Source organism: Crotalus tigris, unplaced genomic scaffold, assembly GCF_016545835.1.
Source record: "Crotalus tigris isolate CLP2741 ecotype Arizona unplaced genomic scaffold, ASM1654583v1 scf7180000024359.8030256, whole genome shotgun sequence".
In the NCBI taxonomy this organism is placed as follows: Eukaryota; Metazoa; Chordata; class Lepidosauria; order Squamata; family Viperidae; genus Crotalus; species Crotalus tigris.
This window is the reverse complement of record NW_024100528.1, coordinates 2,264,929-2,291,109: the sequence shown is the minus strand read 5'-3', so window position 1 is coordinate 2,291,109 and position 26,181 is coordinate 2,264,929. Positions and strand designations below refer to the sequence as shown.

Genomic DNA, 26,181 nt, shown 5'->3' with positions numbered 1-26,181 from the left:
AGGTCAGTAGGATCTTAACCATCTCACTAGCCCACATTGGTTATGTCTGGTAACAACACTTAACTAAATATTAATAAAACCAAAAGCTTAAAAACAAATGCTATTCCTATGTGAGGGCCAACTATTTCTTGTACTGGCCATCTGAAGTCTGTTTGGAATGTTTCAGTTCTACATAACTTCCCAGATCTTTGCCTGCAGCTGTAGGGTTTATGCATACTGAACATTAATTTGAAGATTAAATGATAATTTTTCTGTTGAAAGTTGCCATATGCTAGTTATATATTTAGGAGAGGAGAATCTCAGTTCAAAAAGTTTGAGAAACATGCTATAAACAGAACTTGACTGTTTCTCCACGTTCTAAATTGAAATCATAGGATTACTCACTTCAAAGCCTGAGTGAGACACTTTATATTTCAATATTAGTTACACTGAAAAGAAACATCGTACTAGTTGTTTGCTTACTTTATCACTGTGAAAATAAAATTCACCCAATTTTATTTAAGTTACCATTTCTAAATCACAACTTCTTATCTCCGTGACATATTCTGGAATCAAAAAATTCCTTCCCAAAATTAAACAATTTTAAAATCCATAATTTCTCCTTGTTTTTGTAGCTGGAGAACCTGGCCCATTTGCCTGGAAATTTTATAACACTGAGTTATACTCCCTTAATATGCCTTAGAAAAATAATAAGGTGTTACTATCGCAAGTTGGACTAGCTCAAGGCAAGTATTTAGCGAGTTTGGACAGCAGAAACCAGAAGAGACTGCAAAGCAGGAATTATAGCCAAGTCTCTATTGGCAGAATGGGAGAATGGAAAAATTTGTTTTCATTCTCTGGGATTTATATCAGCTCTCCAACAGTAAAAGACAGATCTGGCTCCAAGGTTCTCCCACCCACGCTCATGGAAAAGTGACATGAAATTTCTCAAACAGGCTAATTAAAGCAAGATTGCTTCAAAAACATTTTAAAATAAAAAACAGCTCCCTTGGCAGTGTAGCAAAAAGCCTTCCAAAATGCAAAACGTATTAGCTGTCAGGAGACTATTTCAGTGCTAGTGCCTGGATTCAAGGAAAGAGGGAGGGGAAAGCCTTAACAAAGACATAAAAATGATTTGCAGCAAACATGTTTAATACTTTAAGAATGTCTTGGCATTATACAACTGAAAATAATTAATAAATGCAAAACAAAAGAAGATGTTACAGGTAAACTTCAGTTAAAATAATTAATCCTTTAAATTCAAATTTATGAGGGAGAGCTGTTTCCATGGGATACTGCAGACAGATTAAAGTTAATTCTTCTCTTGCAAGATCTCTACAAAAGGTTCCATTCCTCCTAATGTGAAAATTATGTTTCGGAAGAGAAGGGTGCTGGAATTGTTCTCTCATTTCCCTCTTTTCATGCCATAAAATTTTAAAGGATAAGAGTAGATAGTAAAAAAGTAAAGATAGAGCTTGGCTGCTCACAGCACACATTTCTCCGATCAACAACATGTGAGCTGGAATAAAAAAAAAAAGCCCATCCTGGTGGTCCAAATTCATCACAGCAATAGTTGAACCCTACAACTATTGTGAAGGCTTCAGAATTACTGGCAAAAAAGTAAGAAAAAAAACCAATTTGTTTTCTTTTTAAGTATTTCATTCCATGAGAAAAGAGAACAATTCCAGAGTTTTGCAATACAATTTGAAAACTTTCTATACAGAAGAAAAATTACATTTTTCCAATTAGAAGACAGCTGTGGGTTTAGAAAGAGAAAATAATAGTTTCACAATAATAAAATAATTTAAAAGTGTAAAATAGCTCCTGGAAGGTAATGATGTCTTTGTTCTCCTTTCCCCCTCCAAATAGCTCATTAGTACAATAGAGATTTTTTTGAAGATTGCAAGGGTCCATAGGAAGATATCTAGCTAAGGAGTCTCCAACCTTTTTGTTTTGGTGACCTGGTGGGAGAGGGAGGGGCAGGCACCTTACACGCGCATGTGCAAACATGAATGTGGCCACATGTGTCTGCGCACATACAAACAGGCTGCAAGCATGCACACCACCTAAATGGGGCTGCAAGCATGCACACGAGGCTCTCAGCAACGGCGGCGCCTGCGTGCGGCTTGTGGCACCACCGCCTCCAGACTTGTGGCGATGCTACCACCAGCACAAGGATTGCACTGCAGCCCGCAGCAATGCTGCCCCCAGTGCAAGACTCGCACCGCCGCCCCTGCCTGAGGTTTGTGCCGCAGCTTGCAATGCTGCTGCCCCGGCACGAGCCTTGCACCGCCGCCCTGGCCATGGCTCACATTGTGGCCTGCAGCGATGCCGCCCCCGCCCGAGGCTCGTACCGCAGCCTGCAGCAATGCCGCCCCTGGCATGAGGATTGCACCACTACCCTACGCAAGGATCATGCCGTGGGCCATCTGCCACTTGTGGCACTGCCATCTGCGCAATACTAGTGGCGCTGCCACTGCCCACACACTTGCAACGATGGCATCAGGGGGCTGAGCACGGGCACACTCATGTGCACTGCCCAGCTACTCACATGGCCTAGCGGTCAAGAGGCCGCAGCCCAGTAGTGGGCATGGCCCATAGGTTGGGGACCTCTGATCTAGCTAACCACAACTAAGCATACAAAAAGACCCTAGAGGAGATAAGGGAATATTCACATAATTTCTGTCCCAAAGAATACCATCTGGAAACAATCACAGATTAATAATTTTAAAGGTAAAGTTCTTTTCAAGAAGAAGCAGCACATGAAGAAGCCTTTAAATTACAGAAGTGGAAAGAACCAATTGAGTCCAAGCTCTTGCCCCATGCAGGAATCCAAATTAAAACATTCACAACAGATAGCTGTCTAGCGATTACCTGCACACCTTCAGTAAAATCAAACCTACTACTTATTTGGGTAATTGGTTCTACAATTTGATGTTGTTCATTATTTGGAAATGTTTCTCATCACTTAATTGAAATCAGCCTTCCTATAACTGAAATTCATTATTTTGTGATCTGACTTCTGGGATCAGGGAAAATATACATCACATCATTTCAGGTATCTGAAGTATGTATCATATCCCTCTCCTTAGCAACATCTGTAACAAACACATGAACACTGTGATTACCTATTTTATTCATGACCTCATCACAGATATATTGTTATTTGCTCTCCTTTGGCATCTTGTGGCCACCCTGGCTTTCAGTCTTCTCAGAACAAAATGTTTCTGTTTCTTCGATATTTTCTCATATGACTTAGCTTATAATCCGCTGGTTATCCTCACTGCCCTTCTTTAATCCTGTTCCAGTTAACATGTGGTGTCCAAAACTTGATAGAATCCTAGATATGCAGTCTGATTTACCTGTTCTGCTAACTTTCAGCTATATCTTCAAAAGTAAAATGTAAACCCATGCTGAACTAGAAAAAACTTTTTTTTTAACAGAACCCAGTTTTCCACCACACATGTGAAACTTGAATGGTAGATGATGTACCTGCCTGCAATTTCTACTATCTGTTAATAAGAAATGTCACTTGCTAATAGATGCCTTCACCTGTTTCAGGCAAAGAACATTTAGAATGACCCAATGAAATACTACAATATTACACAGAGCCCAAACAAGAATCCACAATATAGTATGCACTAATGCCCTCAACTTTAGTCTTTGTTTATTCTAAAAAGCCTTTTTTAATTAAAAAAGAAATATGCAGTGCTGCCAAGTATCAGCCTCTAAGATAATGTTTAGTTAAAGGGATTGTTCTGAGCTTTAACAAAGCTCAACTGTCACTTTTAAAAATACAAATAATGAGCACTGCAGCTCAATTGTTTGTTCAGAAGTGTTTTTAGCAGTGTGGATAATAGAGATCATTCCGAGGAGAAAAACTGGGTGACAGCTAGCAATCTTGTCCACTTTTCTTCTGATAAATTTTGTGACTTTGTCTATCATGGCAGCTTTTTGTGAATAGGAAATTTTCTAATGACAGCCATTTTATAAGACTAATGAACTAGATTGAGTGAACTGTTTTTAAAATGCACTATAAAGTCACCAGATTTTTAAATATATCACAATATAAAAGGTCATTTTGTACAATAAAGTTAACAAGAATGATAAATGAGAAAAATTTGAAGTGCAGGATATAAGACATTCTACTATAACCACCATCTAAACAGCATTTAAGCAGTATAGGGGACTTTCTGCATTGCTTCCATTAAACTTTAAACACTATCAAGAGTTACTTAATAGTGAGATGGGCAGCATATAAATTTAATAAATAAAGAAATAAAAATAATTTGTCTTAATTTTTGATGGTATTCACATATGTAAATCTCTGGCTGAAATGGCCTTTAAGCATAGGATATATACCTGTAAGAAATCATGATACTATTGAAAGAGGAAGCTTGAAGCTTCCTATTACATCTTTCTAAACCTTCCACTGCTGTTTTGGCCTAAGAGTTCTTGTACAATACTTTTGATTCTATAACTTTTGTAGACTAGCTGAGGTGACACAAAGACCAGTCTCTGAATATAAGAATTGTAGGTGACCATTATCTTGATATACCATAAAAATACTATGATTGAAGCCAATCTAATATTTGCATATTTCTTTTAGATTTCCATTGATATTTTTGTCCTGTTTTGCTGAAGAGTCGTCTCAAAACTGAATTTTATCAGAGTACATCATTTTTCTTGTATTCACACTTATATACCAAGTTAAAAAAACTTATATAACCACAATTATTTCATATATATTTCTTCATCTTGCATATGTACTTCTTTATTCTGCACTGGAAATATTCGATTTATCAAAGCATCTACCGTATATGCTGGCGTATAAGGCGACTTCCACGAGCGCTAATATCGGCGCCAAAGATGGGGGTCGTCTTATACGCCGAGTCGTCTTATACGCCGGAAATACTGGTAGTTTCCGGCGTATAAGATGACGTTCTAGGAATGCGGCTCGGCAATAAAGACAGGGGTCGTCTTATACGCCAGGTCGTCTTATACGCCGGGTCGCCTTGTACGCCGGCATATACGGTACTTGATAAGAATAACATACCTTTTTTTTAATTTTCATCTCTCATTATAATTATATTTAGAGCAATTTTAGGTATGAAAATGGCTTTTCAATATGGAGCCAAACCTGCATCAGGGACTGATTAGATTAGAGGCCCCTGCAGAAACAAAGTGAAGAATGAGGCATTCTGTGGTCATTGAAAAGACAGCTGCAAATACACATAGATCCCCAAGGATATCTTGAGTAGGGGTCACTGCTCATTGGTAATTTGTGAAAGAAAATAAAATGAATTGAATATTGCTTTCAGGGGATTCTTTTGAATCTGAGCATCAGGATGTAGAACTGCACTATCCTGTTATAACTGTGCACAGAAATAATGACAGGAGATGATAGGTAATTACAACTGAAATATTTTATCAATATTTTAAGACGGTTGCCAATGTTTTCAAACCATACCAATACAGTGGAATGTCCCCTTGGCATGAATCAAAGTGGTATATACTGTCTTCAGAATCAGCTCTTCTTACTTACACTGGAACTGGCCTGTTTTAAGGGCATTGATAAATATGTCAATTATATATTTATTGAATTCACTGAAGGTTTCCCATATATATCTTGCCTGAACTTGTCTTAATTTCAGGGAGTTTTGAGATGCAATAGCTTTCAACAAATATTTAAAATGGAGTTTACACTAGTTACCCAAAATTCTATGTAGTTTGAACTACAAAGTTCTAACTAGTCTTATGCTAGTTAACCAAAGATAATAAAATTCATCTTGAGAAAAAGGAATATTACTGAAGAAACTTCGTATATTTTTTAAAGAAATATTTAAATCAGCTAGCATAATTTCTTGGAGATTGCTCCAGCATGACTTGTTCTGAGTTTCATGAGAGAAGGGGCAGGCAAATGTGCTGCTCACTGAGGGCAATGATCAGTTAGTTATTGGATTATTATAATAATTTCATGCAAAACTGTATTTTGGGATATGATTAGGAGAGCAATGGCAAACTGAGAAATTTGGAAAGCTGAAACAAAGAGCCAAAGATATTTGTTAATACATACTGGATTTTCAATTGTATGCCAGAGATGTGGGATCTTGCTGTGACTGACCAGTTTTGAGCCTTTGCTGTTGAACTGAGAGATGAATTAATGAAACAAGGCATATCAGAACATTTGGAAGAACTTTTCCAATATTATATGTTGATCAGTGGACAATTGGAAAAGTTAAGGCCACCCCTGCTACCCACAAAGCCTCTTTAAATGACCGCATCAGAGAACCCAAGCAAATAGGAGCAGAATAAGATTCCTGTCAACATCAGAGAAGAGAACTAAGTTCATTTTCTACTGTGGCGCCCCAGGGCACTTAGATAAGAGTTGCACCACTGAAATTCAGACCTCTGAGAACTACAAATTGCCGTATGTGTGGACCTTCAGGCTACATAACAAGCAAGTGCCCAAATAACTTCGAAGTCTACCTTTGGGAAACTTCACAGCTCCCTCCCAAGACCTCAGCAAAAGTGTGCTCAGACAATTAACCGACATCAGGCAGGTATATTTTATTATCTTTGTTACTCTTAATTCAATTTCTGGTTTTCAGAGACCAGTCTCAGCTCTTGTAGATTTGGGTGCATGCCAATTTCATAGACAAGACAAAGTGCAATTGTTTAAACTGCCTACATAGTAATTAGAGAAACCAATGCTTGTGGAAATTATTTTCAGGCAAATGCACCAAGATAGTCTCTCTTTTTTGCAACATACAACATCTCTGAAACTCACAATAAATGATCACACAAAATTCTTGCCTATATTACAGCTTCTTTAGATGGTTCCATTGTGCTGGGCATTGACTGGCTGCAAGTAAATAATTTAGGTATATAGTGAGAGCAAGGAAGAATTTCTTTTTCATTTCAAAGATGTCAATAGCACCATTTGCAGCTTTCCTCATTATCCTACTGGAGCACCTTTAAAAGACAGGCATTGAGAGGTGCACACAATTTAATTAGAATGAATGAGTGCCATGAAATACATAACTGTCTTTGATACCAGATCTGGCAATGTTTAATGGGTTAATGGGTTAATTGCAGTATGTCTACTCCAGATTCATGAATGAAATACTTTTCAATATTTTGGATAAATATGACTTTTTTTGTAGAAAAGAAAAACTCCTGTTACAAGTATCTCAGAGGAGCTCCACAAATAGAAGGGAATAAAAGCCATAACTAGGTAAGCTAATCAATTACTATTTTTCCAATTTTTTTTTAAAGTGACCACTAGGGAATCCCACAAGCAAAACAACTGTATTAAGAGGCAGAGCAAGCAGCACTTTCTACATTTCTCTTAAATGGAAACCATGTCTTCCGAAACTTAATCTGGCTGCAGAGCTCAGTCCAAATCCCCCAAAGGCTTCAGTCCAATAGTGGGCCTCTCCCACAGAGCTTTATAGTTGCTCTTTCACTCTTATTGTGTTTCTCTTTTTCTATCCCAGTCCAGCCTAAACATTTCATTTCTGATTAATATTTTGATAGCAAGCCAATATTTTTTTGGCAGTGCAACAAAACCAGGCCCCATTTTACAAACATATCTCCTTCAAACTTTTTAAAACAAATTTTCTTTCTGTACTCCCATTTTTTTCTTCTGTTACCCTAAAGAGACTACGTGAAGAGTTGTAAACTCACTAATGCAGATAATAGCATTTACCCTACAGGTCTGTTCCTCAGAATTCTTGACCTTTGAACAATGTCCATAACCCAATTTGATTGTACATAATTTACTAAATAGGAGGCACATCCTAATTTGGAAGTGTTGATATGAGCTAAACTTTATTATGCCTTTTTCATCACAGGTAAATCTTAAAATTGGAAGAGCCCATTTAGGCTATCAAATCCAACACCATGCTCAGTATAGGAACTGCCAGGTTAGGAAGATCCCCCCCTCCCTAATATTTAACCTGAATCCATCCTCCTACAGATTAACATTATTATTGTTATATTGCTGTTTACACTAAAATGATCATTGTGGCCAAACTGATAAGCATCTTTTGACAAAGGCCACATTCTAACATGGATATCAATCCAGCCGAAGGACAAAATTTAAATGCCTCCTCTCTGTACAAGACATGCCTATTTCATCTAACTTGAACAATGTAACTATGTTCAAAATGATATAGTTTGAGAGAGAAAAAAACAAAACCAAAGCTACTTACTGGCTAATGTTACCGTGGCAGGAACACTGGCAACAACACCTTCAGACATGCTGGCTATGCACTGGTATCGACCCACTGTGTGATTGTTTAAGGCAGCAATGGTGAGCAATCTTTGATCAATATGGATTCCTAGAACATCATCTGATTGAAGCAGCTCCTTTCCATTCAGTCTCCAAGTAACATTTATTCCCAAAGGCTCAACTACACATCCCAGAGTCACCAAGCCACCATGCTTTTGGACAATAGAATTAGGTTGGACAGAGACATGAAGAGAATCACCTGCAAAGGAAGACAGGCAAAGTCTTCATAAATCCTCGTGGAAGATCAGCTACTTCCACTTTAAATATTTAGCTATTTGACTCCTTATGCAATAAGTTATAAGTTTAAGGCTTTATGGTATTCAAGAGCTACTTATTTCTTGGCAAGAAAATGTGAAGGTATCTACTGAAATACTAAACTTTCAGATATATATGATCTTAAGCTAAATAAGACTGTGATGCTGAATGTCTCTGCAAGTGAATAATGGCATGTTCAGCTATCTCCTGCTCCATCATTTGGTGTCTCGCCCTGTCCTTAGCCAATCAACTTTGCATGCGTGTCCGCTCTAAATCTTTGGGAAGGGAGAAAACATGTTGCTCCACAATAATCACATTTGCTTCCATGTTAAATTAAGCAAACCTGGAGTAACAGAGGTTATAAAAGTAAATATGTATTATACCAAAACCTTGGTCTAGTATTCTGTTTTTAAATAATGATATTCATATGCCCCAGAAAAGTTATAAGCAGACAATAATCTCTTGTTATTTTGTCATCCCATTTAACAATCAGATTAATAGTACTTTTGAATTAGATAAATGTGTTTGGTTGCTCACTCAGGAGCTCATTCAGTGATTACTGAATATAAACAAATTAATCATATGTAGGCATAGTAGTCAACTTACTGGAAGTTCATAAAAACTATAACTAAGGAAAAGACTAAGCCATGGTAGAAACTCATAAATATCAAAACATAAAACTATGATTCTTTAAAAATTGCAAATAAAATCAAGGACATGAAAATGCACCAGCTGCATAGATAAAAAGTAGAGGAAACAATCACTCACCCAAATTCGTAATGCAGTTAGCAGATGTCAAAAACAAACACACAATAACAGTAATTAGTCTTTTCCCCTCTGGTATCATTGTCATCCCATGCAGAGGAATATGGACCAAAAAATACCAACCGGAGTTCCCATAAGCTATCACAGAGCACTTAATAACAGAAATTCAACTTCATGGATCAACCTGAATAACAAAGGAAGAGATAAAATAAAACAATATATTAAATAAAATGTAGGAGAATTGTATTGTTGATGACAAATTGTATGTGATCTTCCAGAGTCCTTCCAAATGCACTGCCAATTTGAAATATGATTTGGAATACAATGGAAGAAAACAATAGTTAATAATGATAGAATCAATATCCAAATAATCCAATCATTATGTATACAATATGTGTGTGTATACACACCTCTCTCTCTGTGTGTATACACACCTCTCTCTCTGTGTAGATAGATAGATAGATAGATAGATAGATAGATAGATAGATAGATAGATAGATAGTAATTACACATAAGTCAAATTTTATTTTTGTACCTTTTCCATTTCAGTATAAACAACTGCATATATCTGATTGAAGTCATTGATTAAAATTTTAAAAGGAATTGGTCCCAACCAAGGACAGCATGAAGCTGACAAAATGACAAAACATGCATCACATCATAAATAAACTCCATTGCTTACATACTTGTGTAAAATATTATGACATACATTTTGTCATTTGCCTCTTGTTCCTCCTGCAGATACTTATGGTTCAATACAGTTTCTTGAGAAGTTCTACTTGTTTCTTTTCACTAAGCAAATGGATCTTTTTATTCCTTTTTATTTATCTTTTTTAATTAGTTAGCAATCCTTTAAAAATTAGGTCCTGTTATCCCATAGCTGCCAAATATACTTAAAATTCTTTAATGAAGAAATCTGTCAATTTTATTTTTCTGAAAATCCAAGCATATAGTGCAAATAGGTCACCTCTATTCAGGTACCTACTGAATTCTAAAAAAATACATTGTGAAGCAATATTTATCTTTCTAGAATCCATACTGATTTTCCTTCAGCAAGGCTTATACTTCTACAAGGTTAGTTCAAACCTTTAGATGGCCAAACTGATTGGCATATAATTTCTTAAATCTCCCCCTGAATTCCTTTTTAAAGTTACTATTGTTGCATTGGCTATCTTCCAGGTCTCCAACACTGAGCATGATAATTTTTGCTAAGAGATCAGCAATTTCATATCTGAATTCTTTCAATTCTTTCAGAGCGGATGCCAACAAGGCTTGGTGCTTTGTAACGATGTAGTATTTCATGTTGTTCTATAATATCTGCTCTTGTAAACTTAAATTTGCTTTAACTGTTTTAATTATCTTCCTAAGAAAATCAATACAGGCCAGATATCTTCTGTAGTAAAGGCAAAAAAAAAGTTTATTCAATTTCTCTGAAATCACCTTAACCTGCTTGAATGCCTCTTTTATTCCTTTTTGACTAATTGTTTCCCTGTCTGAACTGAATTGAATTTAGTGGGATTGCATGAGATGGACAGGATTTAGAACAAATAATACTGAATAAAAATATGAAAGAGGTACAATGAGGTAGTTTCATCACACAGAAAAAAATGTAGAAAACATCTAATTGTAAAAGGAAACATATGAAGGAAAATGAAGAGAGAGGCCAGAAAAGTTGTGATTAAACTTCAAAGTTTGAAGAATAAAATCAAGACCTGTAGTGGCGTATCAATACAATAGAAGTAAAGTTGGCTTACAGAACAGAAAAGTATGGAAAAGCATAATGAATGGTATTGGTATAAAGTAGTTCTAGTTAAATTATTTTCTCTTCCTCTATCTCCTAACTTTCATTTCTTTTGCACAATGGCTGCTTATCCTGAAAATAATCAGCATGATTATTCTGATTTATAAATATGTATGCAATGAACAGCTGTTGACCTAACAAAGTACTATAGGTAGTCCTGCAGAGCCTGCCCATCATGGTAGTAATTCATGATAGTTGTAAAGCAGATCAGCTATGTGACTGACCTGATTTTTACAGCCTTTTTGAGATGGTCATTAAGCAAATCATCATGGCTGTTAAGTGAATCTGTGGTTGTTAAGTGAACTAATAGTTCATTATGGATATAAACTGGAAGTAAATGTCTGTTTTCTGCAAAACTATCGTAGAATGCATTTATGTGACCATAGAACACTACAAATATCCGTACATGCTACCTGGTTACCGAGCATCTGAGATGCAATAATGTGATGATGGGAATGGCCATTGGAACTTTGAATCCAGGATGTAAGTACCATCCAGGTAGGTCCATTGGAACTTAAAACAGGTGTGATGTGACTGGAAGTTCAGTCAAGGACTATTTGTACAATAACTATTTCCAGACAGTTAAGAATTTTACAATAGTACAAGATACTTGGAAAATACTTTTTGGTGACTTTCTTGTTTTGAGCATTCTAAATCATAGCTCAGCTTTGATCACTAACAGTAAATACCTGTTTCAGTAAATATTCCCCAATTTTGTTCATTTATTTCTTTAATTAACTTTACCCTATATGCCCTGCTATACATCCTGCTTTTAGCAATTTTCCAAAAATCAGTCCAATACTATATTTAAAAAATCAGTTTTCCTCATATGATTTCATAACAGGTACATGAATAGTAGATAAGAACCATGTATTTAGTGCTTATATAATCTATGTATCACAAATCAGATATCCCACTGAATGAATATATTAATAAGGATATTTTCAACTATAAATAAAAACACGTCTAATCAAACAGAATGTAATTATGTTTGCCAAGTTTTGTTATCTTTTTATTTGGCTGTGGTTATAAAAAAACAAAAACGAGTGAGCTAAAGATAGCCTTCTCCAATGAGTCTATGATAATTTGCCGTCAACTCACCATGGCCAACTCACCATGGCCAACTTGCTATGGCCATCTCACAGAGCCAACTCGCTATGGGACAACTTGCCATGGCCAAAGGACAACACGTTGCTGGAAAAAAGTTACGCTAATAATAAAGAAATGGTGGAATAGAATCATTAAAGAAAGGATGCAAAAAGAGGGACAGAATGAAATGTAATCGACAACCATTAAAATATTTTTTAATTTATTTTAAATAATTCAATAGAATTGTTAAATTGTTTCACAGTGAGCTGTCCCATGGCAAATTGGCTGTGGCGAGTTGGCCATGGTGAGTTGGCTGCAATGAGTTGGCTGTAGCAAGCTGTCCTATTCCCTTCTCCAACAGAAGGACATGATTGTCAGCATGGTGACAGTCAGTGGTAAGCATGATCAGGCAATGTCCCATCCCTTTTTAACTTCTTACACTGCATGCATGTAAAAAAAAGTATGGACAGGCCTCACCCTGGTATGTCCAGAACTTTGAAGTCAGTGACTATTCCTGCAGATGCTCCAACAGATGTTCTACAGGTATGTTGAACTACTATTCTCTAAATCCTAGGGAACTCCTGGAATAGGTCACATTAAATAGGCAATTACAGTTTTTTGTTTGTTTATTAATGCATTTGCCAAATTAAAATCTGATTGACCCATGTTAGGTTTAACTAAGTTAATAAAATATGTACCTAATTAAAATCATTGGGACAAGTTAGTTGCAATTTAAATCCCATCTGTATCAATAAATGTACAACAGAAATTTATTCCATATTTACTCTGATGTAAATTGGACTCTGCTCACTGGAGCTTATTCCTAGTACATATCCAAAGGCTGATAATCTTAGCTTCAATCCAATATTTCTTCTAGGCATCTCACTGTATTTATTACCATATAACATAACCCTGCCATATTTCTTCCTGAGATTTTAACTTTCCCACCTCTTTTTACACGAGGTCTTATGTATTTGGGTGTAGGTATTTTTCCAGATGAAGAATTTCCACCTGGAGTGACGGTTAAGCTACCATCACCCTTAACTAGGATTTTGAATGGGGCAGAACAAAAGATCCCTCTTCTTAGAACTAAATACCCAACTCCAGTTTTGCCTTTTAAGCAAAACTATCAGGTCAGCTGGTTTAGACTATGTGGATTGAAGTAAACCTTGAAGTAAAAAGAGAATACAGGTAGCCCTCGACTGTAATTGAGCATGAAATTACAGTAATATGTTGTGGTCATTAAGAAGGTCACTACATGACTGGACCCGATTTTACATTTTTGCACTGGTCATTAAGCTGCAGCCATAAAGTGAATTCATTTTACCCAATGGGTGTTTTTTGCCCAGAAACCAAATGTAAATATCACAAATCAGCCAAAAGTGTTAAAAATCATGGTCACATGACCAAACAATACAATAAATAGTGGTAAAGGTTATCAAGCACCCAAAATGTGATCACATGACCATGGGGGGAGGGGGTTACAGCTGTCATAGCTTTGAAATCAGATCAAAACTAGCTTTTGTGAGGTATATTATAACTTCAAACAGTCCTAAGTTAAGGACTATCTCTATAAGGATCTTCATGTCTAATAAATCCAGCACATTAAGTACTCAGGGAATACAATAGCAGCATCACTGATTCTGAACTCAGAATAAGGTCCCAACATCAAACTGATATACTAAAGATGCCAATGGATAAATAATAACTAATCCAAAGAAGATCAAACAAAGATTGAAAGAGTATATCTAAAGACTCTAAAGATGTCAACACTTAAGATATCCTAGTAGATATTTCCTAATGAGACTTAACAGACTGTATAAACTATCATATAATAGCCTTTATTTCACATGCTAGCAAAATAGATTATCCAAAGCAGATTAGAATCCTACATGGAAAAGGAAATGAAGCTGGCTTTATACAAGGACCAGGAGCACAAGAGATTGGTGCATGCTAGAAATTGAAAAAAACCAAAGAATATGGAAAAGTCAGTATGTGCGTCATTAATTATAGAAAGAGCAAGGTAACATGTTTAACACATTCTAAAATTTCCACTCAAATCAATAAACTTTTAAAATATTTAAGTGGTTGAACTGTTTGCTTAATTATTATCAGTAGAAATCTGAAACTAAGCCTTAACGTGATACCCTTTTGATTTAACGCCAAGTGTAATTTAATCTATTATTATTTAAGATTATCTGCAAATAGATTATATTTGTTTCAAAATATCATGGTTGTAAAAAATCAATGCAGTGATATTGTAGACACAGATTGAGAACGTTTGATGAAAAGATTGGATGATAAAAATGAAGAATTTATGAAAATTCTAGACGTTTATGGTCAAATGAATTCCAACAAGAATGGAAGCTGACACAAAGTCTACATATAACAAAGTTAAACTATTTATGTGCAGTTGTTTACAGATTCAGAATAATACAGTAGTAAAATAACTAGTGCACACATTTGGACAGCTTTCAGTCACTACTTTTAACACATTTAACATATGTGTCCATTTGTAGATCTCCTTGCATGCCTGACATGTTTGAGAACCTCTCATAGATTTTCAATAATAATAATCTGGGAATAGGGACTTCCAGGTTAGATGCCGTGGTGTAACAGGCGCAGGAAAATGGGGGTCTGTTTCCCATGTCTGATTTCGCTCTGCTGGGGATCCTAAAAAGGGTCTAAAGTTGCCCCAGAGAGGCAACGAAGAAGGGAACCTTTGTCGATTGCAGAGGGATGGCAGCCCTTCTGCAGAACACTGGCTGCATTTATGCGGCCAACCAGAAGGCACCGACAACCCAAGATAAGCACTAACTAGCAATTTCTGAACAACATAGATGGAACTGGGTAAGAACAATCCCCTCTTTATAACTTTAAAACCTTTTCCTGGAAAAAATAACTCCCAAAGCAAAGAATCCTCCAGATAATAGAAAGAAGGGGAATTTCCACCCCATTCTCTCAGGAAAACAGAAGCAGCGAATAACTTTCTTCAGGGGAGGGGGGAATTAGAGAAAACTACAAGATTAATTTGTATTTAATACAGAGACATAGCTTTGACAAATTTGGGGACTAAAAGTATTTTTAAGACTTTATATTTGAAAAGATATTTAGAAAGTTGGTGAAATAGGTTTGGATTTAAAAACTGGAAGATGGATGTTAATGACATCTAGTGGTGAATCTTGGCATTATAATTTATTATGTTTAAAGAAAATTTGGCACAAAGCCTGGACATAGATAAGGCTCTTTCTTGTTCCTGGAAACTTTCACTTTTGCAAACTGCAGCTGGGAAAGGGGGAGGAAATCATTGGCCTGTTTTATCTGTATGAAGGAGATAATAAACCATTCTAAATTGGCTGGCCTGGATTACAAATATTGACTGACTTTTAGTTTCAAGAATTATTAAGAAATATTAAAAAACAGTGAGAAAGTTGCTTCTGGACTATTTCTCTTTGGAAGAAACATGGATAATCAACAAAAAAATGTAAATGGACTCCAGAAAGAAATTCTTTCCATGTTGAAATCAATTCAAGAAACAATTGTTTTAAATTATGAGGAGACTAAAAATAATTTAAATCACATAAATGAGCAACTCTGCAACTTAAACTTACAAGCAAAAACATTCAGAAAATGACCACAAAGAATGAACTAGAAACTGAGAAACCAGAGGAAAAAATAGAGGAAACTGTCATAAAGATAGAGGATTCGAGAGAAGAAACCAACAGACAGGCGCAGATAAATAAAAATGTGGAAGACCCAGATATAACACTGGAAATGGGAAAGACATTTTACTTTTCAAGACTTCAGATCATATTTGAGGACAAGGAAGAATTGATAGACTGGATGACAGAGCTGTTAAGAAAAATGCTGAAAACTGGGGAACAAGAAACTAAAAGAGAAACTGAAGGAGAAAGAAAATGGAGGCTGTTTAATGAATATAAATGGATTAAGTATTTTTACAAAAATACTTTAATTAAATTGTCTTTTTTATTCCAAATAATATATACAGGAACAGAGGAAGAAATACTTGGTGATTTAAATGTACTGACTTGCAAAGTTATTTGGCACAGGAAGAAAGCTAGAGTAAGACTGAAGAAAATAGAGGTCTTGACTAATTAGATGAGGTATTATACAATCTAATGGATGTTTGAATATGATTAAAAGAATAGACAATCGTTAGAAATAAAAGGACCATTATAAAATAGAAGGATGTGATTTGTAACTAAGGTAACATAATTTTCTATAAGATGGGAAATATGAAAATACTAAGAGGGCTGGTATAAGGGAAGCTTTTAGCTACCCAAATATAATTAATTATGAGAAAAATGATAATTGATAATTATTCTGAATATTGATGGGAAATTAAAATTGAAAAAAGAGAAAAAACGGGATATGGATTGAATAAGGGAACTCTGATTGCAAATACATTTGAGATATGTTTTGGCTAGAGAAGATAACATAAACTTATATTACTGACACTATGTATAACATTAGACACATGATGAGGATGTTTATACTTAATTGTATAGGTATTAATAGCAGTAAGAATTATATTTGCAGAGCAAGGAAAAATGATTATTATTGGAAGAAGAGACAATCAGGGAAATACTGGATGGTGTAGTATTGGATATTTTGAGTGAAAGTTAATATATACCACTGAATGATAAAGGAATCCAGACACCAAGTTGTTTATTAAATACTTATGATTGTAAAACTTGAAATTAATAAAATATTTACAAAAATAATAATAATCTGGGAACTAGGAAGCCATTCCAAAGCTTTTATTCTTCTTTCTTGCCTTGATATTATGGCTGATTTTAGAAGTTTCAGAAGATGTTTCAGATTGCTGTTTTGCTATTCAATTCTTCTCAAATTCGGTTCTTCACTGTCAGCAAGGAAGAGTGGAAAAAAATCTCAAAAGTAAAAATAGATTCTTGTGAATCATATAAATAAAATGTAAAAGAACAAAGTTGCGCAATCACATTCCGAACAAATTTCTGCAGGAAAACAAGTTAAATGAAAGGAATAAAACGATTGAAGATGTTGCCTCTGAAAAGTATCCAGAAGCTTCAGTTGGTCAAAATGCAATGGCCTATATGGTTTTGTGTCAATCATGATTTACATATATGTCACCTCTCTTGCAGGAGCGGCATTGGTTGCTGATTCGCTTCCAGGTTCAATTCAAGGTGCTGATTGTCACTTGTAAAACCCATCTTTTCCCAGGTACATGTACCCGACTCATCAGATGGGGAGTAGGGAATATTACAGATCCCCTCTATTAAGAATGTCCAGCTAGTGGAACCAAGAAAGGCCTCCTCCTTGGTGGCTCCCTGCCTCTGGAACACCTTTCCTGTGGAGATAAGATTAGCCTCCACCTTGAAACTTTTTCAAAAGGCCGTGAAGGCATGGTTTTGCCAGTAGGCCTGAGGGTAATACAAAGCCCATAAAGTAGTTTCTTTAATTGTTGTCTTCAGAGGGATGAGATTTATTGGATTTTGCATTTAGAGTTTTGTTTTGTAAACTGCCCAGAGTCACAGTGACTTGGGCAACCAAATAAATTTTCTTAATAAATACATAAAAAGGGAAGCAAGCGCTCTGCACATAGCGCTAAGCCTAAAATAATTTAACGATATTATCATTAGTTTGTGGAGGGAAATCCAATGCCTCACTACAGCTATTCATTTATAGGAATTATATGGACAGCAATCTCACAATACCCATATAGGCTGTTTACAATAATTAAAAACAATATAAAACATAGTATGAATAGTATAATATAAAACATAGGAACAGATGTAGCAGCCAAGGACTCAAACTAGTATTACAAAACAATAAGCATTTGATTTACTCCCATTAACGCTGCAACCTGCATGTCCAGGAACACATTCATATCTTAAGAACTTTTGAAAGGCCAGCATGGCCAAGGCCTCTCTAATCCCAGGGTAAAAGGTGTTTAATAGGGCAGCACAGCATTTGAAAAGATTGCATCCTTTAACGGGCAGAATCTGCAGCTTCTTCTTGGTCAACTTTTTAGGTTTCAGATACAATGACATAATCTTCTAGAATGACCTGCTCCACCCACTGACCACCACTACCATTCCTTGAAAATCTTGTGTTTAAGGAGATAGGCTTATAATTTGGGGACCTGAAAGTGTCACCACAATCCTCTGATTGCATAACAAGAAGATTCTGATGTCCAAAAATTGCATACTACCAATATAAATAATTCAAAAGATTATCAAGCATTAGTGATTTAGTGTATGTTCCATAGCCAAAAAGAATTATGGCAAATAGTTCTATTATTTGACATACAAGGACAGAAGTGGCAAATATAGTCATAGAATCATAGTGTGGGATGGGACATTGGAGGTCTTCTAGTCCAATCCCCTCTCTGGACAAGGTAGGAGACCTTATTCCATTCCAGACAAATGGCTATCCAATCTTTTCTTGAAAACTTCCAATGCTGGAGGACCCACAACTCCGAGAGGCAAGTTGTTCCATTGGTTAACTATTCGCACTGTCAGGAAATTTCTCCTTAGTTCCTAGTTGTAGCTTTTTTTAACAAATTTCCACCCATTGCTTCTCCTGCCTTCAGGTGCTGTGGATAATAAGCTGACCCCCTTTTCATTGTTAACAGTTCTCCAGTATTGTAAGACAACTATCATGTCACCCCTAATCCTATAATAATAATAATAATAATAATAATAATAATAATAATAATAATAATAATAATAATAATAATAATAATAATTACCGTTGAAAGCGGATCTTGGCGGGTGAGCTTTCCTGGGTCACAATTAGCCCAGAATCGGGGCTAATATTGAAAAACTGGCCCCTGGGAGGGTCATTCCCTTGATCCAGCAGGAAGGAAACGCCTTTCTCGCGGTGTAATTCGCAGGTCGTGCGAATGCAGGACACGGGAGTTTGCAGGTCGTGTGAAAGCACTCCCGGTGGTGCATTTCTTCGGGATTTAGCGGCCCGCCCACCCATTGGAGCGCCCTCTCCGGTGCCCGTGGGAACGTGAAAGCTTTTAATAATAATAATAATAATGGCTTGTGTACTCTGAGGAAGATGAGAGCTATGCCAGAGGTTCAACCATACTGGACAGGTCTCATCAGAGGAGTCAGACAAAGAGTGTCTCTCCCATAAAAAATATGGTGAGACGTAATTTCAGAATGCCATACCGGCCTCGGACGTCGCCCGGGTTAACAAGGTCCGCACTAGATATTGGAGTTCCTGGATATCTGGTGAAAAATGGGTTACAGGACTCAGGACTGTTGGCTGAGCAACCAGGGCCAGCAGCTGCAGAACTACTGGAAGAAAAGGTGTTTACCCGTCGCAGATACACAGTGATGGAAAACAAAGAAATAATGATCTGTTACTACAGATCAAGTCCAACAAGACGAGGATATCTAAAACGAATGCACCAATTCTGGAAAGAACAACATCCAGAATCAGAAATAACAGAACAGAGACTAGCAGATCAACGCCGATTTATAACACGAAATAAAGTTTACAGAAACAGAATTAGACGAACTGCAAAGGTTTACCCAGGGCAAAGAAATCAAAGCCTTACAAGAAGTAATTCAGAATGTAGAGGCAAACCAGGGGGAGTTGGCAGTGAAAGAATCCAGTAGAGATATACAACTGTTCTCATTTGGAAACCAGGCACCTCTTCCTCAGGAAGAACAAAACCCTCTAACTAAAGAAATAAAAGAATTGAAACAAAGAATAACTGAGCATCTAGAACAGCACAAAAACAACAGAATAAGGCTACCTGCAATGAAGCTTGTTCCAAAGAAACAGCTAGCACAAGCATTAAAAGATGCAAATACTGCAATAGCAAGTATAAGCACCAATTCACTGCAAGAAACAAACCAACTAATGTACAGCACAGCTGCAGTTATAACAGAATACCTGGGATGTAAAATCAACAAAAAAGAAAAACAAACAAACAGTGCACCACAAAAATAGAAGGTTAGACTAGAAAATAAGATCAGCAAGTTAAGATCACATGCAAGCAAGCTAGAACAGATGAAAGAAAAGAAGCTGAAGAACAAGAAGACCAAAGAATACCTAATCAAGAAATACCACTTAGAAACAAGGAAGATCAAGGAAGCACTGGAAATAATAAAGCAACAAATAACAGCTATAGCCAGGAAAATCAGTAGATATGAAGCTCGAATTGCAAACTATAGGCAGAACCTCCAATTTCAATCCAATCAGAAACGTTTCTACCAATCCATCAATGGAGAAACTGCAAGGAATCAGTCAGTACCTGACAAGGAAGAAACAGTGCAGTTCTGGAAGCAGATATGGGATAACCCAAAGAAATACAACAAGGATGCGGCTTGGTTAAAAGAGGTGGATGCAAATAAACAGAAGTTGAAATGAAAGAACTAGTAATAACAACAAAAATGGTAGAAAAAAGAGCAAAGAAAATCAAAAATTGGTCAGCACCAGGTGAAGATGAACTGCATGGGTTTTGGTTGAAACATCTAACTGTTATACACCCACTCATTGCCAAGCAAGTTCAACAATATACTACAAGGAGGAGAAATTGAAAAGTGGCTAACAACTGGGAAAACCTACCTAATAATGAAAAATCCAGCAAAAGGGGCAACACCAGGTAACTACAGGCCAATTACCTGCTTACCAACAACTTTCAAATTACTAACTGGTGTGGTAGCTGATGCAGTACAACAGCATCTAGTTGAAAACAATCTCTTTCCACCTGAGCAGAAAGGAAACCGCCCCAATAGCAGAGGAACAAAAGATCAACTCCTAATAGACAAAATGATCTTGGAAAACTGCAAGAGAAGGAAGACCAACCTGAATGTGGCATGGATTGACTACAAAAAGGCATTTGACTCTCTGCCACATGACTGGATAATCAAGTGCCTAGAAATAACAGGAGTAAGTAGAAACATCAGAAAATTTGTGCAAAGATCGATGGCACAATGGAAGACACAGTTGCAGATCAATGGTGAAAAGCTGGGAGAGGTTAATATCAAGAGAGGAATATTTCAAGGAGATTCATTATCACCATTACTATTTGTTATTGCACTGTTTCCTCTGTCAACAATACTGAATAACTCAGGACATGGCTATCAAACATCAAAAACATCTGCTAGACTATCCCACCTCCTTTACATGGATGATCTGAAGCTGTATGGAAAAACATCATCTGAAATAGAATCGCTGCTCAACACTGTCCGTATATATAGCCAAGATATTGTAATGGAGTTTGGCTTGGACAAATGTGCCACACTTACTATCAAACAAGGAAAAATAGTGAAAACTGAAGGAATCAAGATGCCCCACGAAAATAACATTAAGAGTCTGGATGAGGAAGAATACTACAAATACTTGGGTATCCTTCAAGCTGACAACATCAAGCACACTGAAGTCAAGAAAAAGATTAGAGGTGAATACATCAAGAGAGTGAAGAAGATCTTAAAGTCCAAACTCAATGGAGGAAATACCATAAAGGCAATCAACACCTGGGCAATCCCAGTCATTAGGTACACAGCTGGAATAGTGGACTGGACTCAAGCAGAACTAAAAGCAATGGATAGGCAGACCAGAAAAATAATGACAATGAATCACGCCCTTCATCCACGCAGTGACATGATAGACTTTATCTTCATACCAAGGCAAATAAGTGGGCGTGGAATGCTACAAGTACATCAGATGGTTGAAGAAAAAAAAAATGGCTTTGGAAGAATATCTGAAGAACAATGATGAAGATGCACTGAAATTAGTATATCAGGAAGGCTTACTAACTACTGGAGAGACCAAACTGGCCTACAAGAAAGACCAAATGAAGAACAGAATAGAGGCATGGGAAGACAAGCACTACATGGCCAATACATGAAAAAAATAGCTGGGAAAGCAGATAATAATAAAACTGGCAATGGCTAAGAGCAGGAAAATTGAAGAAAGAGACCGAGGGACTAATTCTGGCTGCACAAGACCAAGCCTTAAGGACAAATGCATACAAAGTCAAAATTGAGAAGACAGCAACAGACAGTAAGTGCCGCCTATGCAAAGAAGCTGAAGAAACAGTGGACCACTTGGTAAGCTGTTGCAAGAAGATTGCACAGACTGATTACAAAGCAGAGACATGACAAAGTAGCAACAATGGTGCATTGGAAGATCTGCAAAAAATATCATTTGCCTGTAAGCAAAAACTGGTGGGATCATAAAATAGAGAAAGTCATAGAAAATGATAAAATTAAACTGCTCTGGGACTTCAGAATTCAAACAGACAAGCACTGCAACATAACACCCCAGACTTAACAATTGTCGATAAGAAAGACAAAAAAGTCTGGATAGTGGACGTGGCAGTGCCTGGAGACAGCAGAATAGAAGAGAAAGAACTGGAGAAGATAACAAAATACAAAGACCTACAAATAGAAATAGAAAGACTGTGGCAAAAGCAGCAAGGGTAGTACCAATAGTAATAGGCTCCTTGGGTACAATCCCAAAACAACTGGAGCACCACTTGAACACCATTGGCATTGACAAATTCGCTATTAGTCAATTGCAAAAGGCGGCCTTACTAGGAACTGCTTCCATCCTGCGACGATACCTGTAATACCATCAAACATCCACATCTGCCTATCCCAGGTCCTGGGTAAGGACTCGATAGGTAGACAAAATGCCAAATCCAGTCTGAACATCTGGCTGACTGTGCGATGATCGATAATAATAATAATAATAATAATAAAAGTTGGAAGGTACCTTGGAGGTCATCTAGTCCAACCCCCTGCTATAAGGCAGAAAACCCTTATATCGTTTCAGATAAATGGCTGTCCAGTCTCTTCTTAAAAACTTCCAGTGTTGGAGCATTCACGGCTTCTGGAGGCAGGTTGTTCCACTGATAATTTGTTCTATCAGGGAAATTTCTCCTTAGTTTAGGTTGCTTTTCTCTTTGGTTAGTTCTCTTTATTAGGCTAGACATATCAGTTTCTTTAACATTCATCTAACAGTTTAACCTCCAGACCCTCCCACCATCTTTGTTGCTCTTCTCTGCACCTTTCTAGAGCAGTGGTTCTCAACCTGTGGGTCGGGACCCCATTTGGGGTCGAACGACCATTTCACGGGGGTCGCCAAACAATGCAGTCCGCCATTTTTTTTCCCCCTTTTCCTTAGCTGTGCTACTCCCTTTTATTCTATTGGCTTTTGAAAGCCAATAGAATAGACTCTCTTGAATAGAGTCTAATTCTATTGGCTTTCAAAAGCCAATAGGAATTGTCCAGGCTGTCTCTGCCCTGCTGAGCCCGCCAAAAGTCCCATTCTGCAAACGGTGCTGCACCAGTTGAGTAGTCCTCGACTTATGACCGGTTGAGTAGTCCTCGACTTACGACCGGTTGGGGTCGCGGCATTAAAAATGTTGAGAACCACTGTTCTAGAGTCTCAGCATCTTTTTTTTATTGTGGCAACCAGAACTGGATGTAATATTACAAGTGTAGCCTCATTACTGTAGTATTGAGTGGCACTATGTTTTCTTATAATCTTGATACTGTTGATGCAGCCTAGGACTGCATTGGCTTTTTTGGTAGTTGTAGCACATTATTAATTCATACATCAGTGGTGATCCAACAGGACTCCTATACCCCTCTCAAAATTACAACTGTTGAACCAGGTACTGGTTTCCTCTTAATGAAACGTCCAGCACACTGCATAGAACATGGTGATAGCTGTTTCATGAAATACATGCAATAATAACTATTAAACATTATTATACTAAACAGTTGGCACCACTTGAAAGTATTTACCATATTGTTGTAGAAATGAGAGACTTTAATTTTATTTTAGATTGCTGAATTTTACAGAATATTACTTTATAATTGGAGGATACATTTTGAAAGAATATCTGAATTTGAAATTTTGGAAAACAAATGTAATAAAGTAAAGTAAAGAGATGTAGACTGACTTAAATAGGACATAACTATATCCATAAACATGAAAAACTACAAAATTAGTTGATGCCAAATAAGATAAACAGGTTCTAAATGTTCCTTAATATCAGTATTAAAATATGCATAATATTGCAAAGTTTTCAGCTGTTTTGATAGTTTTCATCAGCCATTCCAAGCCTATACACTTTTAATTTTTTAAAATATTAGAATCCCCATCAGCTCTAGTTATGACCGATAATGTTTAGGATATTAATTTGCCAGATTTTATTTGCCACTATTGAAAAAACGCCCACATTGTCAGAATCACCATGGAACATCATGAAATTCAATCAGGAATACCTTTATTGGTGAGATTAAGGACTGGAATGACTCTAGTGCACTGCAACCAAGAAACATATAAAAATGATGGATTGTCTCATCCACAATCTAACATGCAGCCCAAAATCCACCATAGCATTCTCCAGACACAAAGAAACTTTAATAGAAAGCAAAGTTAACCCATTTCCTAACTTATTCTATCCTATCCAGAGAGAACATCATATTAAAATTAGACATTCAGCTCATCCCCTCATCCTGCCAGCTCCCCCATAATCTGAAGCTGTGACAGCCTGGTAAAGAGTAAATTCTCCTTACATACGCCCTTTCTTCTATATATTGCTCCCCTCGCAACCTCACACACTTAATTTTCACTCCTCTCCCCCCTTCAATTCTGTATAAATTCAATTTGACAACCCTGCTAATTGGATAAACGTCGTTCCCTGTGCTCCTTTAAAGCAGTTCTCTTTTCTTTTCTTGTTTTTGGAGGGCGATTGAGACTGTTCTTTAACATGAATTCCATCTGCTTTATTTCTCCTCTCCCAATTCAATATCCTTCCTGAATATTTATGAAGGGTTTGCTGCTGCCACAACCGCCATCGCAACTTTCTCCCTTTCTTGCCTCCTTCAGCAACCTCTCACCTCCCTCTTTCCCAATGCCCCCCCAACCAAGTTCCTCCTTCCTCTCCCCCCAAGATATTCTCCTTTCCTATCTCTCATTGCCCTGCACAATAACCTTCCAAATGCCCCCCTTCCACCCCGCTTTAGATAAACACAGGCAGTGTCAAGTGTGAGGAGAAGGGGGGAGGGAGTTCAACTGCCAGTCAAGCCCCACGTCTTCAATGAGACCCAGAGGCCTACCCTAATCTGCTGCATGCTTGCCATATGGGAGCTCTGTTGCCCTGGGAAACGCTAACAGGCAGAACGGAGCTTAATAGAGTCCATATTCATTGTAATGCAGTGAGATGGCTCGAGGGACTATTGCCCCTGGGGTCTGTTTTCATTCTTCTGTTCGTTCTCTTTCTTTCTTGCCCTCCCTTTTTTCATTCTTTCCTCTTTTCAAAAGACCAGGTCCCTGGAGAGCTCTACTCTGGAGAGGCTGAGGCTCAGTGAAGGGCCAAGGTTTGGAGCTGGCAGGGAAGAAGAAAGAGAGCTAGGAAGGTAAGGGAGATGAAGAAGTGGAATGGACAGCAAAGGAGCAACTAATAAGCATGCTCTAGGGCAGCTGTCAAGATGCCTCATTGTCCTGTGCCGCAGTTGCAGAAGTCGTTCACCCTCAGAATCATTGTCTTGGATAGGGAAGCTGGAGGATGTGGAGATCACCTAGACAGTGTGAATGAGGACTGCCTGCATATAGTCCTTGTTGGATGAATGTAGGAAAGCAAGAGAAAAACCTGATCTCAGCAAAATTTAGCCAAACGAAATGTGCTAGTCCCAGCAAGCAATTGCTTTCTGGTGAAGTGCAGGGTTTTGCTAAAAGTTCTTTCACCATTTGGCAGGATGTAAGGACCATTCTATCAATTATCTGTTTAATAATAAACATGGGAATGATCTTAAACATTTAAGGAAATCTCTTCAAGGTTGAAAAAAAAGTATTCTTTAAAAATAAAATTATGCTGCAATTCATAGTGTCATGGGGAAAAGGAGTCTTAACTGACAACTGTGTTTGAATGAAGTGCCAACTTATTTCTTTCTAGCAATAATGTTCATTTGGACTAAGCAATCGAAGTGTTTACTGCCACTACTCTTTATCG

At 37.1% G+C, this 26,181-nt stretch overlaps 1 protein-coding gene across 3 annotated transcripts in view; it reads right to left on the bottom strand.

Annotated features, from left to right (window-relative positions):
* The window catches only part of BOC (BOC cell adhesion associated, oncogene regulated), a 76,134-nt gene that overhangs the window by 22,530 nt on the left and 27,423 nt on the right, over nucleotides 1-26,181 (bottom strand). Inside the window, exons 1-3 of one of the 3 annotated variants that reach the window (XM_039327377.1) lie at nucleotides 18,940-19,190; nucleotides 9,299-9,479; nucleotides 8,196-8,474 (exon numbers count right to left, since the gene is read on the bottom strand). The exons of 1 other annotated variant lie outside the window; for it this stretch is intronic. In XM_039327377.1, coding sequence (XP_039183311.1) covers nucleotides 8,196-8,474; nucleotides 9,299-9,383 — 364 coding nt within the window. In that variant the 5' untranslated portion in view covers nucleotides 9,384-9,479; nucleotides 18,940-19,190. Of the gene's footprint in view, nucleotides 1-8,195; nucleotides 8,475-9,298; nucleotides 9,480-18,939; nucleotides 19,191-26,181 lie in introns of those variants that run through there. One more of the 3 variants, XM_039327376.1, reaches the window with a different exon arrangement.